General features: G+C 38.4%; 1 protein-coding gene across 1 annotated transcript in view; it reads right to left on the bottom strand.

The window, feature by feature from the left end:
- Window positions 1-20,514, bottom strand: part of MPDZ (multiple PDZ domain crumbs cell polarity complex component) — a 54,906-nt gene that overhangs the window by 18,825 nt on the left and 15,567 nt on the right. Inside the window, exons 13-29 of the mRNA XM_053465957.1 lie at window positions 19,250-19,335; window positions 18,887-19,033; window positions 18,622-18,792; window positions 18,069-18,158; window positions 17,347-17,535; window positions 16,787-16,996; window positions 15,154-15,270; window positions 14,557-14,712; window positions 12,377-12,712; window positions 11,476-11,596; window positions 10,382-10,580; window positions 9,136-9,177; window positions 6,373-6,465; window positions 5,223-5,315; window positions 3,278-3,455; window positions 2,307-2,417; window positions 1,960-2,043 (exon numbers count right to left, since the gene is read on the bottom strand). Coding sequence (XP_053321932.1) covers window positions 1,960-2,043; window positions 2,307-2,417; window positions 3,278-3,455; window positions 5,223-5,315; window positions 6,373-6,465; window positions 9,136-9,177; window positions 10,382-10,580; window positions 11,476-11,596; window positions 12,377-12,712; window positions 14,557-14,712; window positions 15,154-15,270; window positions 16,787-16,996; window positions 17,347-17,535; window positions 18,069-18,158; window positions 18,622-18,792; window positions 18,887-19,033; window positions 19,250-19,335 — 2,423 coding nt within the window. The remainder of the gene's footprint in view (window positions 1-1,959; window positions 2,044-2,306; window positions 2,418-3,277; window positions 3,456-5,222; window positions 5,316-6,372; window positions 6,466-9,135; window positions 9,178-10,381; window positions 10,581-11,475; window positions 11,597-12,376; window positions 12,713-14,556; window positions 14,713-15,153; window positions 15,271-16,786; window positions 16,997-17,346; window positions 17,536-18,068; window positions 18,159-18,621; window positions 18,793-18,886; window positions 19,034-19,249; window positions 19,336-20,514) is intronic.

The following is a 20,514-nucleotide window of genomic DNA, read 5'->3' as shown; positions in this document are numbered from 1 at the left end:
GCTTTATTAGGTACACCTGTTCAATTGCTTGTTAACACAAATAGCTAATCAGCCAATCACATGGCAGGAACTCAATGCATTTAGGCATGTAGACATGGTCAAGACAACTTGCTGAAGTTCAAACCAAGCATCAGAATGGGGAAGAAAGGGGACTTTGTACGTGGCATGGTTGTTGGTGCCAGACAGGCTGGTCTCAGTATTTCGGAAACTACTGATCTACTGGGATGTTCACGCTCAATCTCTAGGGTTTACAGAGAATGGTCTCAAAAAGAGAAATTAACCAGTAAGCGGCCGTTGTGCGGACGAAAATGCTTTGCTGAAGTCAGAGGTTAGAGGAGAATGGGCAGACTGGTTTGAGATGACAAAAGCAACAGTAACTCAAATAACCTTGAAGCAAATGGTCTACAGCAGCAGAAGACCACACCAGGTGCCACTCCTGTCAGCTAAGAACAGGAAACTGAAGCTGCAATTCGCACAGGCCCACCAAAATTGGACAATGGAAGACTGGAAGGACATTCTTTGGTCTGATGAGTCTCGATTCCAGCTGCGACATTCAGATGGCAGGGTCAGACTTTGGGGTAAACAACATGAAAGCATGCATCCATCCTGTCTTGTATCAACAGGTCAGGCTTGTGGTGGTGGTGTAACAGTGTGGGGACATTTTCTTGGCACACTTTGGGCCCCTTATTGTCAATAGAGCATAATTTAAACATGACAGCCTACCTGAATATTGTTGCTGACCATGTCCATCCCTTTATGACCACAGTGTACCCATCTTCTGATGGCTACTTCCAGGAGGATAATGCACCATGTTACAAAGCTCACATCATCGCCAACTGGTTTCTTGAACATGACAAGGAGTTCACTGTACTCCAATGGCCTACACAGTCACCTTTGGGATGTGGTGGAACGGGAGATTCGCATCATGGATGCGCAGCCGTAAAAAATCTACAGAAACTGCGTGACATCTCTGGGGAATATTTCCAGCACCCCATAGAAAGTATGCCATGAAGAATGAAGGCAGTTCTGAAGGCAAAAAGGGGTCCAACTGGGTACTAGCAAGTTGTACCTAATAAAGTGGCCAGTGAGTGTATATTACGTGGGCAGTACCAACGCATGGGCAAACCATGCTAAGAACCACAAGGTTTGTAATTCTGAGACTTCATTGTTATGTGAGTTGCATATGAGCTTAGATGAAACATTTAATTTTACCGATTTATAAATGGCTAACCCTGGAAGGACTGATTTTCCAAAGGTTAGATACGCCATCTTATTTTCTTACTTTCTTTCTCTTGTTAAATGCGTTATTCTATGTTTAACCATGTCATAGAGAGCATGCATACCGTACTTTCTTAGTGTTATATAAATAAGACTATAATTATTATGCAGAGGAACATGTGTCAAACTGAAAAAGAGAGAAAGACAGTGATTCCCTTCTGCTAAGCCTTTTGCCATTAATTCTGGTAAGTTTCTTCTTCAGGGTGGGCAGAGTTGGCCCTGTATAATGCATACTCCAATGTTGCAAACACAATGTGCACTATATTAAATACAAGAATAGTGATCAGCAACCATCGCATGAATCTCCCTGGTTTTCATGGCTTTGAATCCATGCAAAAGTGCACAATCAATATCAAACTAGTTATCGCAGAATCAAAAACAGAATTTAATGATTTGTAGCATCATCAACTAAATAAGTACATTATCTCGGGCATCTCATCAATGCCTACCTCAAAATGGGTCCATACAGGGGAAAAATAGTAATACAATAGAAACCATAATACAAGAACCACACATATAACATCAGAAATGCAAAGTCAACGACATGAAGTTTTTAGTGGTAGCTTAATTGAAGCATGCTAAAGCGAATGAACTTTTTATCCAATATAAGTTTAAAAAGCATGAGAACGAGAAGTTACGAGGAAGTCTCACATGAAAATCAGGGGCAAGCTGTATATTTACCTGAAAGGTGTGATGTGTAAATGGGTTAGTAGGTGGGTGCCCTCTGAAAGCAGAGGCAGATGGAGAACAATACACAGATTCAGGCTGGAGAAGAAAAGGTGGTAAAATCTTATGAATGCATTTGCGAATCCGAAAGAACTTGTAAAAGTGGAAGTTTAAACAGAAAAGCAGAAGATCACTACTCGATCAATATACATAAAGCTTGGTAGGTTGATTAGTGTTAGCAGCTCCCCTTTGCATCTCTTCTTATCAGTTATCTGTGTACTAAGGCAATGCACATAACAGATTCAAGGCAGGACAAATCAGTCGCATAAGAACCTGAAAAACCTTAAAAAACTTGCACTTACCCTTGGCCTGTTAATAATACTTTGTACCAAGAAGACTACTGGATTGCCAGCTTTCCTTATGGCTTCAACTGCTTGCTCGTGGCTTGCATCTCTCAGATCAGTACCATCCACCTAAACAAGAGGGATGTCAATTCCTTAAACTGTATAGGATAACACATTATCTTAATATAGCTATAAAAAAAAAATCTTAAAAGGCCCTCACATTAGATACCGCACCAACCTAAACCATGTCGTTCTACACAATTTGCTGGTAACAGAGACGGTGTTATAAATAGGTGTCACTAATAGGCTTTATCACAGAAAACCCCTGAAACGGCAGCCTTATATTTAAAGTGATTTTCTAACAGGCTTTAGCGATAGGATCTCTTTTCTACAACTAGATTCCCCATACTTAATCTGAAGCTTTAATTTAGCAGATGACCCATTACAGCAAACAGAAAGAGACAGTTGAAGATTCAGGATGGTAATCTTGTTGAGAGGTAAACCACTGCGTTGTGCCAAGTCCTGCTTACTCAGACCAGAACACATATATTTAATTTATGATTACAACATGATTACGCGTTTCAGGGGGATAATACCCAGCATTTATCTATTTTGGAAATACAATGGTATAAACTAATATCTCAGAAATGCTGCACATGACATCCTAGGAGGCCACTAAAAACACCAGTAAACTGTCTTATCTTTATGGATAGTTAATACATTTTTTTCACAGCCGTAGCCAACATTCTTTGTACAAACTGCATTATCTGGAGACTTTGGGCGCAATGACAGATTACTGAAAGCCACAGTCTATATTACACATTTTAATCCCCCTCTGGTCAAATTGTGTTTTTTCCCTTCACAAATATAAAATCTACATTTTTCTAAGTGGGTGCATCCATTATGAATCTCAGGTGGGTTAATTATATATTTAGCTGACAGTGAACAAATTTCATTTAGTCAATGAATTCAGAATCATAGGGTTATACCTCAACAATCCTATCTCCAGTTTTCAGTGTTCCAATCCTCCCTGCTGGACTGTCTTCTAAAATATGTTTAATGAAGATTCCTCTCATCACTTCACCATTGCTTAAGCGGCTTCCCATTCCTCTTCCACCCACAATGCTTATCCCCAGAGACTTGCCAGGCTCTCTCCACAGCTCCACTCTAAAGGGAGATAATCAACAATTAGTCATGATTAGTCATAATAATTCCTAAATTACTTTGGTGATCCCTTAAAGAAGTAAATACAGCCACACACACAAAATCCGTTATGTCAGATTGTATGTTATTTACATCAACATACCATTTTAAGATGGCACAATTAAGACTTCTAAAGTTACCAGACATGCTGCCTTCTCCACTGCTCTCTCCTATGATGGCCTCCACCTCACTCGCACTTCCAGACCTGATGACGGGAAGAGTGGTGGCATAGGCTCTCTACTCTCTTTCTCCTGATTTGAGGTCAATGCTGTCCGGCTATTTAATCCCATCTCTTTACGCATTGCAGTTGTATACTGTCCCCCTGGCCCTGCTAATATCTTGACACTTCTCCTCATAGCTTCCCAACTTCCTCTCCTCTGAGGGGGCTATGTTTCTTTCCATAGCCCCCCCCTTTGATCTCACAGAGCACTCTAGCTCCCCTACTCACAATGACATCCTGGACCTTATTTTTTCTAGCATGTGCATTCTCACTAACCCCTTTCCCCCTCTCTGACCACCACTCTCTATCCCGCTCTTTCACTTTCCCTCTTCTCCCAACGACCTCATCTAACCAGAGACCTTAGCTCTTCAAAAATTCTGGATCTTCAGAAATTCTCATTCAATTTACTCCCACTTCTATCTCCCATCTCAAACATGTCATGCCCTAACCTTGCTACCTCTTTCTATAACTCCATGCTCACGTTTCCAACAGGGGCATACGACAGTAAGCCAACACCTTCAATGGTGCTCCCAGTCTCAGTCTGTGTCCTACACTATAAATTCATGCAATGCTCCTACTACTCTGATATTACCCTTGCTATATTACTTCAATAATAAAAATAAAACTAGATTTGACATATTTGCACAGCCCCCCTCCTGCCCTCTCCTCCCATCTGACACACCCTCCCATGCACTGAACTCTTCTTCCTCTTCTACATTAAACCCATTCTCTCTTTTCGTTGAAGATGAGGCTCATGCTCTCATTCTTTCCTCTTGTCCAACTGCATGTCCCTTTGATCCGATCCCTTCTCATTTAACTCAGTCTCTTTCGTGTACTCTTGTCCCTACACTAGCTCTTATCTTCAGCCTCTGCCTTTCTACTGGATGTGCCCCTTCCTCCTTCAAGCATGCTACCATAATTCCTATCTTAAAAAAATCCGACTGTTCTGCCCCATCTCTCTTGCTCTCGTCTCCAAGCTTCTTGAAAGAATTGTTTACGCTTCTTGACTCCATCTCCTTACTTAACCCCCTTCAATCTGAATTCTGCTTTGAACATTCTACTGAGACCACTAAAGTTACTAATGACTTCCTCGCTGCTAAATCCAAGGGTACTACACTCTATGCTAATCCTACCGGATCTTTCTTCATGGACTACCTTCCTCTCCTAAAAATTCTTCACGATCTTCATGACATTACTCTCTCCTGGTTCACATATCACCTTTCTGATAGTACCTTCAGCGTCTCCCTCTCCAGTAACATTTCCCCTCTCATTCGAGGTACCCTAAGCCTCAATTTTAGGACACTTTCAGTTCTCACTTTACACTACCTCACTTGGCAAACTCATTTCAATCTTTGGATTTCAATACTGTTGTTTCTGTACATCAAATTGTTATCTTATATATTGTTATGTCATGTTTACCCATGTAAAGCTCTGTGGAATATGATGACGCTATATATAAAACCAATAAATAATACTAGGGTAAAAAAAAACATAATGATAGGCTTTTGTACCTCCTTGGATTGTTCCAATTGCTGTAAACTCCATTCTCAAATTCACTTTCCTCCCCCTCGCCTTCTTCACGTTCAGGCAATTCAGGAAAATCTCTAAATGTAAACAAAGACAGATTATGACTACTTAAAAAAACATGAAGTCATGTGGAAAAACAAGTATTTGTCTATGAGCTTTAAGTACAGCACTTTATACTGTAACATAGTTCAGCATTGAAGAATGTGGTTTTATTTTTATTTACAATTTACTTCCTCAACAGCTCAACAACAATGTCCACTACATTGGGCCAAGACACCAGAGCTAGAAAACATACAAATGACATATACAAGCTGTCTGTAAAAAAATCCTAACTAAAAACTAGAACTGTTTTTAAACAGAAAACAATATATTTTTAATGTGATACTGGTAAATAAAGCAACTTTAGGGAGATTTCCTTTTTAAAGTAGAAGTGATTTCATAAAAAGGTCACCAGGAAAATAACCCGATTCATTAACAGGCTTATTCACTATATACAGAGTCTGCAAATGGGGAACAATAATACCCACCGGTATTCACTTATGAATTTAAAGGCAATGGGAAACTTGTGGAAAAAAAACCCAAATATGTTTTCATATTAGTAAATTTCCCAATCTGCTCTCTATTTAGTTGGGACTCTCTATTGATACTCCTACAGCATTTCACTTATCTCTGTGTCTCAAGACTGCATTTAGTGATCCAGCTGCGAAATGATAGCTCCTCTGGCCTTATATTCTCAATATAGGAGTACATATTGTGTTGTGCACTTGGGTTTGAATACTAAATTGCTAAAACAGGTCACGTTTTATGATGAAACACCTATCACTGGTGCTGTACTATAGCCCTAGATGATACGTTTAAAACACAACTCTACTTTAGAGATCTAACAGAGCTACACGACCATCAACCCTTCGTCTGCAGTGTTTTACTCTGCAGAACTACTTGGCTCTGCCCCTACCAGCTTTCTGGAACATCAACCTGTCTACCAAGTATCTTATTACTCTTACCGGCTGTCTCAGTCCCCATCAACTGCCCAATAGGTTGTAAGCTTGCCTTATGTGTGTTCATATTTTTATATTACCGCTATGGAACCTGCTGGCACAGACATAGTTACAATGAAATAATAACAATACCTACCCAACATCGTGCGCAGTGGAATCATTTACTTCATTCATTTGACCAATGCAGGTCCTATATTTTTCCAAATGCTCACTTGGAACATATGTAATGCTATAAGGGAAGCATAGTATATTAATAATACTTTCAGCTTTTGTAACCTTTCCTTCTTGGACAGCTCCAACAAAACAAAAACACAAACATAGCGGTGCAAGACACTTAAAAAGATCAAGATTAAGAGAAATGCAAATGCCAACATGAAAGATTTAGCTAGGATGTATTACTGAAAGGTCATAAATCATATACACATATTGTTAATATGGTTTCAGGTAGTTTTTTTTTTTTTTAATCATGGTGAATTTCTTTAAATGTATGCACTATATGCAAGGTATGTAATAATAGGTTTTTAAATCAATGTTTGTCTAATATGTGGTATGTAATTACTATTTTGCAAACCTGTTTAACTGAAAGACTAAATAAGCTACGACTGTGTGATATAATCAAATTCGGCACCCTATTAAAATATAAATTAGTTTAAAATTCATAGATTTGTGGTAGATAACAGCAGCGTGATATGTAATCCAGTCCCATTCACTGGAAGCCAAAGGAAGAACAACGGGAGATTATAATTCTAAGAATAAACATAGACCAACAATGGTGTTTGTTTCTCGGTGCCCTGAAATGCACTAAGCAGATAACCTGTGAAAGGCTACAATGGGTAGAATGGAAACAAAATTATAACGTTATAATAGTGTAATGGTATTGTAATGGAGTGTTACCAGGTAGGTGGGTGACAAAAAAGGTAACCTGTTAATGTATAACTATCATAAATAGTCAAAAAAAAAACAAAACAAAAAAAACAGCAAGCATAAAAAAAAAGTGTTCAATATGGAGCAGCAGCTAGGACATTTTATAAAGTACTGGTATCATCTTTATCTATTTGCCCTTAAAATGTAATATGGACTGGCATATGAACTTTTATAATCTATGGGTGATTGCAGAAAAGCAGGGGCAAAATGTATGCCCGAAAAAGGCCATTAACCAATTATATACTTTCTGGTAGGGTCGGTAAACTAAAATAATATATCCAAATAGGGAGCCACAACTCAAGGAGCCAACTATGGTTGCTGATATTTCTGCTGACCCCTTAACAAAATTACACACAGATTTGACAAAGCCTGGATTAACAAAAAGTGCATATTCAACCAGAGTTGGTTAAAAAGCTGTTTTCCATAGTAATCACTTAAAAAAAACCAAAATAAATAGTAGGGTAGGTTTGTTTTATATATATATATATATAATCTGACACATAAGGAGGGATGCTGAAGGAGTTACAAACTTTATACAAAACGTTCACTGTAATAAAGACCTGAAGAGCATTGCTCAGACAGAAGAATATATGTAATTTTCATCTGATTTCATATTATGTGCTAAATTGAATCAAGGAGGATAAAAATACCATGGAGCCCACCAGCACCTTAATCAAGCAACACAGCTGGTGGCTACCAACACAAGTGCTTTGGGAATTGGCCAATAAACATGACGATATCACAGCTAAAATGAATTTGATCCGCTGCCTGGCACCTGGGTTTTTTGACTGACATCCAATGAGTAGGAGTCAGATAAACAACTCATGAATACATGATCAAGATTTTGCTTTCAATACAAAATGTGTTGTCTACTGAAAGAGAAAAAGAAGAAGAAAAAAAAAACAGATTTTTGAGGCAGGATTTTTACTAAATAAAATATATGAAACAATACGTAAAAGAAATGCACTTATTCTACAGATTTTTTATTTTTTTTTATTTTTTTTGGACCCACTGAGAGAAAAATCTATCCAGTTCACGTTACTCCATAGAGCTTCTCTATGGATACTTATTTTAGTGTGACTGGACTAGACATTCTACTATAATCTGCAAACAGTACGTAGGAGATGGACTATTTTTACTTTAAGGAACTTTTATTCTGTACCATAGGGATAATGGTTTGGGCCACTGGACATGCAGTAGACGTAGGTAGGTTATACTTCAATACATTTTGAAGAAAGAAAAGCGCTGCTCGAGATAGAAAAAGTCGAAGGATGGTAGTAGAACAGAATTTAATACAACTAGTACTGTGCCAAAATATTTCAAGGCCTCAATAATGTTCTGCATTTGATAATCTAAAAATGCTTTTTATATTATTAATACAATAAATATAAGGAATCATGAAAAATAAACATATTTCCATGTACCAATAAATCTAACACGCCATTATCACTGAGACTACTTTACATTGGAAAGCAATCATTGCTCTCCTCAATGAAAGGAGGAGGGTAGGAAGGATAAAAAAAACATATTTATTAAAGCACACAGCCCCACATGCAGAAAACCGAGCCAATGCCAGAAGTGCCCAGACATCCACGCATGTTGAAGACAGAAATAAAAAGCAGCAGCCCCAGGCTTCCGCGAAAGGGTTAATGGAAGCAGCAAATTACAAAATATCTATATAGACACAGTTGGAATCCACTTAAAGCACATTCTCGTTTATCATTAAACAAAGCCTGGTGAGAAGAAGAAGAAGAACAAAAAAAAAAGTCCTGATCCAGATTCAGTAAAAACAAACATACAAAAAATAGTGTAAAACATGCACATGCCAGTTAATGTCAATTTACAAATAAACGGACAAACAAAAGTCTGTTTCTGGATCAATCTATGGAAATGAAGATGAAGAGAGGATAAAATGGTTGAACAGACACTTTGCAGACGGTAAGTCATGCGGAGCCTTTGAATTACCGATACTCACACATAAAAGGGGGCCTGATCATCAGCAGGTGCTGGAGAAGATCTAGAATGGTAAGCATACGTTGCAGCATATTTTTACAATAGTGTTAACAAATGTCAAAGCCTTGCGCTGCGTGTGTGCGGCATACATATGTAGTTAAAAGTACGTGCAATTTTTTTGTCTGTTCCCCCCCCCCTCAAATCCCATCTCTCCCTTTATATCCACACCTCCCCCTGAAAGCATCTGCTCTTTCTATGTGTGTATAGCTGTGATTATCAACGAGGAGGGGAAAAAAATTGTTCCTGCCATCCGTCTTCTCTCCCTTGATCAAGGAATTTATTCTTTAGGTGAGGGCAGGTGAATTCCATTTCAAAACTGGTAATTATCTGACAGATGTTAGCAGCAGCTGCTGGTGAATGCAAAGCTTTGGCTCTCGTCGCAGTGCAGAAAGCCGAAACTCCTGGCAAGGTGGATTGCGAAGTGGGACAGCGTGCGTTCTGCGAGTGGCCGAACAGCTGCTTCCCGGTGCTAAACAACGCAAAACCTGCAACCTCAGCCAGCTGTTTCAGGGCTTGCAAAACTGAAATTACTCCAGCCTTTCAAGGAAAAAAAGGAAAAAAAAAATCTCCAGCTTTAGAAACCTAACAATATGTTCATCTTGGAAATCTCCCCATTCTCGCTTTGTTCCTGGAAAAGGTGCCCAATATCTAATATTTGGTAGTTTTAGGACTTTTTTTTCTTCCCAGTCATATAACAAAGTAAAAAAAAAATGTGCTGCTGATAATCTGGAAAAGGTATGTAAAGTAAAGTATACAACCGGACAAAGGCATTGTAACATTTTGATCCTTCTTTCCATGCAATTTCTCTTTTAGTGCCTAGCCTCAGAATAATGTGGTTGGTATCACCAGAAGGTTGTTGTTGGAATGACACCGCAATAATCTACTTGCTTAATCGGACAAATATCAGCACAGCATAATGCCTATCACCCTATCATGCCTATATGGGGTCAGACGTTGCCTGAATGGCAAGCACAGAAAGTAAAACTTAGGTAGAAGTCTTGCTTAATGCCACACTTCAAGACCCACTATTGCGTTGTTCCATTAACCTAGTCATGAGATTGATGAAGGTAGAAATAAGCCCATCCTGTTTGGATTCTTGAAAACTCTTTAAGGAGTGAAACTAAACATTTTCTCATTGAAAGATCCCTACATGGCTTAATACTCACAAAACTTCACATAACAGTTAACATAACTTTTGAAAGGCCTACCTTATATCTGGTCCAAGTAACGAGTGTCTTCTCAACATAGCCCGTGCTTGTGCATTGGTTAGATTAGCGGTGGACTCATTATTGATTGCCAAGATGCAGTCCCCCACCTTTATCCGACCATCATGGCTAATGGATCCTCCATTAATAACACTGCGGACAATCATCCCTAAGCCATCTTTACTGGCGCTAACCGTCATACCTATTTTAGTTACGTAAACAAAATCAACAGTCAAAACACAATTGCAACTACTGTGTATTTTGTATGTCTCTAATCATACTCCTATTTCTAACATTCTATAGCGCATCCATAACTTCAGCTTTATGTTAGCATATTATGATCAACCTCTCTCACCATTACCATTGGTTAAAAAAACAATGCAGAAAATTATATTTTGCCACTACACAAAGCAGTGGTTAGACGTCAACTAGTATGCTGTACAGATTTGATCACTGATCAATACGAAATATATTTTGGAACTGGAAAGGGAACGAAGAGGGGATAACAAACTAATGAAGGAAAAGGGAAGGCTGAATTATGATGAACGGGGTTTGGCCAAACTCAGTTTATCCTGCTTCAGAAGCAATCAAACTATTTTTAAATATACAAAGGTTTGATGCTACAGACTGAGCAAATAAAGAGAGGCCATCATTTAAGATTGAGAGCTCTGTGAGTGCAGATAATGTGGATGCTTTGAAGAAAGAGTTGGGCTCGTTTATGGCAAGAGAGGGCATTCATCGGTACACGGTTATTAATGAATGGGGGTTGACTCAGGGAAAAATAGGATTTGCCTATTTGAGTCATAAATGTTTCTCCCTACGCTTTGAGGTAAAATTGACATTTTTTACTGTATTAACCTCTACCACTTCTGCTGGAAAGCTGTTAAACTCTTTCACGATTATTTTTATCATGCAAACCATTCAACATTTTGGTAGCTCTCATCTGTATGCTCTCCATCACGATGAGATTTGAATGGCTTGTGTTAATGTAACAAGGGACAAGGTCTATAACAAAAAGCAGTGTATTGCACACGCACAATATTATTCCTAACAAAGGCAAAATTGAACAGCAGTAATGCCAAACACATTGCTTTTACCTAGACTGCAGTTGCCTCTGTTTACAGTAATGGTTTTCTCAAACGTATCTTTAATTAGAGCCTTGGTGGAACAATCTTCACTTGTTCCCAGATATAGATTTCCAGATGAGTATCCTTCAGCCTATAAAAAAAAAGACAACAGAAAGGCTTGATTTGATCCCAATAAAGCCATTACAGCAGGACGCGTTGGCTACTAAATTGTTCCCAATCACAGTAGTTTCTACCGAACTCAAAGAAAAGCCCGAAAAACAAACAACAAAGCCAAATTGCATTGGCAAGGTCAGAATGACATGGCAAAGGATGTTGTTTGCATCCCAGGGCTTGAAAAACATGCCCCTCAGTCAGAAAATAAAACAACATTTACAGGAAACCCTTATGTAGAAAGAGGGCAAATAAAAAGTAAAATAATTGTGCTTAATTTCCTTATACAAAGGGATGTCACCTCAGATACCTTCAACAAAAACTGAACTTAACCTCAGTATTTTATTCTTGGTAGTAATTAGTACTTTATAATGTAATTTTCTATGTTCAATCTACCAAAGCTGTTCGAGTTCCTTGGCTAGTCCACGCATAAGATCAAGTGCGTCTAAATTGGGTGGCAAAAAAACAAACTTGTCCTGCTTACTATAATTGACTACACACATCTGTCATTTCACATATTAAACTGAACAAATGTTCTCCCAGAGGAACAAATTATAGTTACAGAATAGTTTTAATTGCAGATTTTATTAGCGACTCTGGGAAGTCTTCCATCTATCACAAACAAACATTCTAAGTCGCTTAAAGAATATAACCCCCAACACAACTCTTTGAGCAAATATGGTATCCCTTTATAGACAGATAATCTCTAGGATCTCTCTATATCAAGTTTTTTTTGTTTTTCTTTTAAAATACACTTTACCTTAGAAGTAGAGCACATATCAGGTGTTTCACTAGGACCAGACTTTGAATTTATCCAGGGTGCAGCTGCACTTTCATTATGCTTCTCAAAGACTCCAAAGTCCAAAGATTCCTTAAGCTTCAACGAAGCACCTTTACAACTTTCCAGTGTTTCATTCTCAGTCTCCCCAAGGTTCTGCTTGTAGAAATCTATGGTTGGCATTTTAAAATCCAACACAGGTGTAGAAGTAGCCCACAGCTCCGCCGTCTGCATTGGTTCGCGGAATTCTGGTTTCTCTGTGACCATATCAGATATGGAATGAAACGTATCCTCTGCAAATGCTTCTTCAGACTCATTCTATAAGAATTATTACAGATATCACTTAGAACAAAAAAGATAAACATTTGGTTCATATTAAGTTCATTATGCTTTTGAGTTTTATTAGATTGTGTTCCAATAAACTTCCTTTATCTGCAGAGCTGGAGGCTGACCTTATTGTTAGTCATGTGATGTTTTGGGTTACTTTCCCCAACAATCCAAATATAACAAATTTTCCGTCAAACAAGATGCAAATGCATAATGTATATACGAACATACACATGAATTTATACAGAGACATCCCCTCATGATAACACGCATACAGAAACACTGTACAGATGGATCAAACTCCTACCTGCACAGTGTATCTCTCCTCCTGGCCTGTAGGCTGTTGGTTGTTGGACACAGGGACACATTACATTCTCTGCAAATTCACCCAGGGATTCATCAGAAATCCCCTCTAAGTATATGGAACCCCCACCAAGCATTTTGGCTTGCATTCGGTACAATGCATCTTCTGCTTACCAGTATACAAACCTCCATCCAGCTCAAGCCATGGCTCAGGAGAAATGTACATGAGACCTCCCATACTCATGCACAGAAAGCACTTTTTTAATGGTTTCAGTGAAACCAGTTCCCTGCCAGTGATTGGTTGCTTTAACCCAAACTGATGCAAAGTGTAAGGGAATAGTTTGGAACGTTATGAGTAATGAAGCACACTGTTTAGGGTACCCTCGTGGGAATATACCGTATTTGCTCGATTATAAGACGAGGTTTTTTCCAGAGCAAATGCTCTGAAAAATACCCCTCGTCTTATAATCGGGGTCGTCTTCTAATCAGACCCCAAAAAAATGCTGGCGCCATGCTGCTTACCGGTCGCGAGCAGCGTCTCTTCTGTTAGAAGCAGGGCAGGAAGCTTGCAGCGTCCTCACAGAACTCTATCTCCCCCCTCCCTCCTCTGAGGGCGGGGCCAGAGAAGTTGCTACAGCCGGTCCCCTGCAGAAGTCTGCGAGTGGGAGATCTGCAGTTCAGGTGAGGGGGTGGGGGAGGGTTTTTGAGTATGTGTGAAGTGCGTGTGATTAAGGGAATGAATGAGTATTTAAATGTTTGTGAATGAGTGTGAGTGTGTGTGTGATAGCATGGATGTGTAAGGGGGGTGGGGGTTGTAGCATGGCATATGGAGGCTGTAATCCCACTGCTATCATCCCCAGGTTCCAGCATGTACTGGCTGCCTTGGCTTGATAGGAGTGTGATTGCTGTTAGCAGTTTGATATATATATATATATCAAACTGCTAACAGCAATCACACTCCTATCAAGCCAAGGCAGCCAGTACATGCTGGGTTAAAAGGCATATCATGGGGCTGAGTGGCATATAGGGGGTTAAAATGCATTTCTGGACCTCCAGAAATGCATTTTAACCCCCTATATGCCACTCAGCCCCATGATATGCCTGTATACCTCCAGAAATGCTTTATACCCCCCTATATGCCACTCAGCCCCATGATATGCCTTTTAACCCCCTATATGCCAGAGTGGCATACAGGGGTATAAGGCATATCATGGGGCAGAGTGGCAAATAGGGGGGTATAAAGCATTTCTGGGGGCAGAGTGGCATAACTGGGGGGGGCAGGTTGGCAAATAAAAGGAAATTTAAAAAATATATTTTTCTCAATCATAGCTTTTATTAAACATGAAAATAATTTACATTAATTAATATTTACTGGTAAAACTTTTTCCCTATAGGGTAGTCTTATATTCAGGCTTTTTGTTTTTTTCCTAAATTAATATTTTGATTTTGGGGGGTCGTCTTATAATCGGGGTCGTCTTATAATCGAGCAAATACGGTATTTATGATCACATATATTTCTTACAGTTGCTCACCTGTGGAGTTGAGAATGATAGCTCATCCGTGAGATCTACATTACAGGCGCTCCCATGCAGCGCTATGAGAGAAGCTTGAAATGAGCTGTCTTCCTCTGGAGGAAGCTGGGATTCCATAATGGAATCACTAATCAGGTCAGCTTCTGTAGCCTCCACCTGAAATCACAATCGCAAATACAGTCAAGATGACACACATGTTACAATCACTTTTTGGAATATATTCTAAAATGGAACCAAGAGTAATTTTCCTTAAGCGTCGTTTTTTTAAAGGATTGACAAGTCTAACAAAAGATACAGAACATTCAGTAATGTATTGATGAACATACAACATCTTGATTGCCAATAATTTGCCTTACAAGGTACAATATTGAAGTGGTTTTAAACTGTAGTCTATCCAACAACGCTATGGTTATTAGAAATGTACTGAACACCCATTTCACAGAGATTAACGAGATAACAAGAAAAGGCCAAAAAAAAAAAGCTATATTAGTACATTTTGACACAGAGACTATATACAAGTTAGCTTTAGCATAGTCACGGCTAAAGCAAGTATAGTGCTTTTATACAAGAAATAATTTGAAATCGGCTATCACTAACCAGAGCTAGCTCAGCATGGAAAAGCGGAGCATCAGCGGGCCCTTCATCATCATATGATTGTGCCGTGTAGAAAAGAGAGTCGTCCTTAGGAGAAACATACCCTTCTTCTGGGGACAGCTGCAGAAACAATGAGGTACCAGTTGGACTGCATTAAACAATAGCACAGATGGATAGGGCATGCCAGAAAGTCAAGTATGTTAAAACAAAGGTTACAACTATTAATGCTGAGGATGGAGGTAGAGTGAGTGGCAGTAGTACTGTTTGACACATTTTTCCCACTAAACGAGCGGTGTTTCGGTATGTGCATGCAGAGGCATTTGGGAACATGCACTTTCATGCTCTCAGTACGTTCTCACCCTAGCAGAAGGGTAGGATTAAACCCTGGCGGTATTTGTCGATGGTAGTGTCAGGTTAGCAAGCTAAACAGTCTAACAAAATCAAACAGTCAGTGGCCTCTTATACTCTACAAACTCTAGGGACACAAGGGGACTCATATATATATTCAAAAGGAACACACAACAGAACCACTACTAATGTACCCACTTAGTGCATAGTAAAGTACTTGTGTGGGACCCTAATCCTCTGTGAGTACTTTAATACACATTCTTCCAAAACAAAACCCAAAAAAATAGAGCACCAGAAACAGAATGTGTTGCCATGCTGCAAACTCTTACCTCATGATCCGACATTTCTTGCAATCGATTGGCCGCTTGAAGCTATCAATCAGTGGTAGGAAAGTACTTTCATTGAAATCAATGAGAACATCGTCTTGTCACTGATTGACAGCTTAAGCAGCCAATCAGTGACTGGAAGGTTCTCATCAATGGGAAGACTAAGAATGCACACTGGGGTCTAAACAGACCCTTGCATGCACCATTCACCTGAACCAGCAGTGCATCTGACCGGAGGCGAGTACATCACGTGCGGGAAATGCATTCAGCTGAATGCATCTCCTCCAGGTCATTTAACGGAGGCTTGGAGAAAAGTGCAAATGTATTTGTAAAACATACCACGTGGAAATTTAAAGGGACCACGCACACCATTAAAGTGCATGCTATGGCTGGAGTGCCCCTTTAGTGATGCATAAAAAAAAACTTACTACTTTGTTATCCAGATATTCGCTTGCTCTAGACGTCTAGCCATATTTATGTTAGCTGATTAATATTGTTTTTTTCCTCACTTGACCGGTGAGATTGCGTGTGTCTAGAAAAATACAGGACTAAAGCCTCATGTTTATTTCATATATTTATATGTTGATCTCTATTTGTTAATCTTTATTATTACATACTAGTAAATTGGAACTAAGCGCAGACATTGTCTATCTCTGTCTTTGTAAACATGGTTTGATAATTTCAATTGTGAAGAGTGTAAGCTTGCGAGCAGGGCCCTCTTTACTTAACGTATCAGTTTGTCTTAGTTTCTCAATTCTAGTACTGTAAGAAGTGCTGAGTAAATTGTTGGCATTATATAAACCAAATAATAATGATAATAATAATAATAATAATAAACTGAAAATACAAAAGAAAAATGATTAAGTTACATTTACTAAAGTCTGCTAGAAATTAAAAAATAAAGTACTCAAGCATTATTTTTAAACAATGCTAACAATGTTGACATGCTAAAACATCCTTACAGGTAAAGGTTTTGCGACCCCGATGTTAACTGTTCCTCCTGGTGCCCCTTTCAGTGCCTGAACGGCTTCCTCGAGACTAGCGTGTTCCAAATTAATGTCGTTGACAAACATGAGACGGTCTCCAGGAAGAAGTCCGCCATCTTGCTCAGCAACACCCCCAGGAACTAGAGAGCGGATTACTATGACAGTACTTGCTGGGTCAATAGGATCCTAAAAGAAAATCAGTATGATAAGAAGTCCTTTAGCTGAGGTTGCTAAACTGTTATTGCAAGTACAAATACATAGGAGAAAAATGTAAAAAATGTTAACATTTAATTTAAGAAGTAGACAATATAAAGCATTTGAAAATGTGGTTGGGAAGTACATCTCATAGTAAATGTCTGCAGAGGCACCAAAATGCCATGAAACATTTCTCAAAGATGTTCATTATAGTACAATTTGTAGATTTTTGTGACTACTGTCTGGAGTTTGCGGTTTCAGGAAACCGGTACCTGCACATCTGTGTTGGAAAGTGTCCCTAGCACATATCACCACATACCACGTTCATGCATAAAACTTACTTGGTAATCCAAAATGCTGAAGCCGAGCCCAAGGCTTCCCTTTTCAAGTTCAATGATTTGAACATCAGTCTCCCACATTGCCATCGGTGAGCCTTGAGCATCCTCAGTGCTAGTACTATCCTCAACCGCCGACATGTTCAAATCATCTGTCTCTGAGGAACCAACAGCTCCACCAAAGTCAACATGAGCCTGAAATAAAGCAAACACTGCATCAAAATCCAAAGCAAGCCACTGAAACATGTCTTAAATGTATGAAAGGACCACAATATTCAAGCAAGGTCTCCGTGTCCTACACTTCAAAATAATTGTATTTTAAGAGCATGAAAACTGAGTGATTCCTTTCCTATAAGACCCAATTTTTTCTTCATGTCTTTCCAGTCCCAATGCATCCATGTAAAAGGAATACTGAAGTCCAGTTTGTATTTTATGTGTAGGAATTCTGCAGTTGGTAATTATTCACTCAGGAGTACTATTCAGCACGTGCAGGAATTCTACATACTCTTAATAACTGCATCATGCACTAAAATGGACCAGAATCCATGGAAATGGACTCCAACATACAGTGAAGAATAAAAATACAAAATCTGGGGAACAAACTGCTCTTTTAATTTACTAAACAATACGGGCATATTGTAAAAGCATATGACAGAATGAGGCATCACTATTTTACTATTTATTATTATTTACATTGTCCCATCATATTCTACACGTGTTACACATACCTGTGAGCCAACATCATGACTGTGAATTAATGACAGAGGCTCTTGCATGTCCCAGGACATAGGCGATGGTGTAAAAGACAAGTCCTCATCCTGTAATATGCAGTAGTACACAAAATTATTATAAAATGGAGGATTTTTTAATATTTTTTTAACAAAATTCATTTTTCTACAATGCAGCATTGTATGCATACTTACTTATATCTATACTATGTCTGCTTCAGCGCTTCAAGTCTAACATATTTAAATTTAACTACAAGGGAATCAGTCAACAATTTTTCATTAACATAATTTAGTCTTTAGTATTTTCCCAGGGTTAAGCCTCTGTGCAAGTCCCTCGGTCTTATTTCTGCTTCTAAAATTATTCATTTAATATTAGCATTAGAAAAATAGGATACATATCATTTGATGGTAGATAAGAACAGTTCTGCCCATCTAGTCCACCTGCCAACATCAAACCTTGAAATCAGGTTCGATTCAGGCTTTTTAAAAGTAAAGACAGAAGTGGCAAATGAGATCACACTAATTCGCAGAGTTCACTGGAAAATTACTTTACCTTTTCAATCAGTTGTATATCATGTTCAGAAACACACTGGTCTTCGCCCTCATAAGGGCTATCAAGTGGCTGAGCTGGACGACAACATACCATAGTCACACTGATGGGCAATTCCTTTAAGATATTTACCACATCTTTATGAGTTTGACCAAGCAGTGAGATTTCATTAACCTACAAAAGAAGAAAATCTTTATAGGTCACAAAGAACAAAACAATTGGAAACATGTACCCTCTGTGTGAATACTGTCCGCAATAAAAGCCTTACCTCCAAGAGTTCGTCCCCACTGTACAGTTTTCCGTTGCGTCCTACTGGCCCTTCCGGCAATATAGACCTTAAGAAATGATGACCACCTGAGGCTTCCAGGCTTATGCCTAATCCGCTACTTTCGCTGAGCTTCTTCACTTGTGCTACCTGGAAAGGGGGAACAAAAAAAACCCCTTTATTTTAAACAAATGTTACTGGTTGATAGGCAGTGTTTGAGGTTGCCATGTTAACTACATAAATTGCATTGTTTTTTCAGAAAGAAACGCTAATAATTATGCAGAATCTCTTTCTCTTTAAGTATTGTTACTGACAAAAATATACTTGTTGAACCTAAAATATTTTTTTTATGGAAACCATACATACCACAATATCATAATCATCTCCCATAATTCTTTGCCACTTCTTCTTGACTTCCTCTTCATCCATTGAGCTGATAATACTTTCTTCTTCTATAACAAACACACGTGGCATTTTGTTTACTAGAAATTGTAGTTTCCAAAATTTGAAAATGACAGAATGAAAAAAATACACATCTTACAAGTTACAGGATAAGGATTATTTATGAAATATACCTTTAAATGACTTAGAATTTGATTTTTGTCCTATAAAGAAATATTTTTCCCAGTCAGTGTAATATGAGATTTTGTTTAAATGTTTTAAATGAGCAAAAGTAAGCTCAATTGGTGGTGAATCCTACATAAGTAATTACTTCTAACTTTAACTTTCTTCTAGTCACTACTACCATCTAATGTTCCAACAAAACACAAAAATAACTGAAGAAATAAAACCATGATAATAGTAACCCCTTAATGACAAAGCCCGTACATGTACGGGCTCAAAATGCATTGTTTTCAATGGGTTAAGGGACCGCCCATTGTCCTTAAGGGGTTAAAAATAAGAAATAAAGACTAGAAATTCCATTGATGTGAATATTTAAAGCACACACATGATGGTATTATATAAATCAATAAATATTTGTATGAATGTGTATACATAACTAGTTCTTCAATCTTCACTCACCATACAATAGTTTTATATGTATACTCTACTGTAAAAAAAAAAAAAACTATGAAAGTATGCAGAGCTAATTGAACAATTTAAACAACACAGACACACAAATATACTATTTTGGGATTTAAAATAAATTGCTTAAATGCCAGGGCAGTAGAAAAAAAAATACAATTATATATTTATTTTTTTGGAGCTGATGCTCCATACACAATCATTAAACCCGATTTCAAATCACACAAAAAAAGACCATACGGTGCTAATGCAGCAGTTTTGCATTTAAGCTCAATTATTGCCTAAAACTCTTTTGAAAATATTTTCTTTCATAGATTTTTTTTTTCCCCCAACTTCATTGTCTTTTTAAGCATGACTTGGTGTGACAAACACAAAACGTTATATTACCCACATTGTCGCTCTTTCTTTTCCGTTACAAAGAAATAATAACAGCATATGCGGTTTTTTGAAAGAGCTCCAAAACGAGAGGTGGGTCAGTAGAGCTTTTCTTCTTGAAATAAACTAAAGCGGTCACGTGGCGCGGTAACGCTGGAGTAGGATCAAAGAGACAGCTGGCCCAGTGCACCATTCGCAGATTGCTGCGGCACGTCTTTCCCATACATAGG

Source organism: Spea bombifrons, chromosome 1 (assembly GCF_027358695.1).
Source record: "Spea bombifrons isolate aSpeBom1 chromosome 1, aSpeBom1.2.pri, whole genome shotgun sequence".
Lineage (NCBI taxonomy): Eukaryota > Metazoa > Chordata > Amphibia > Anura > Pelobatidae > Spea > Spea bombifrons.
Note: the sequence above shows the minus strand (reverse complement) of the source record. Positions and strands in the feature narration are given on the sequence as shown.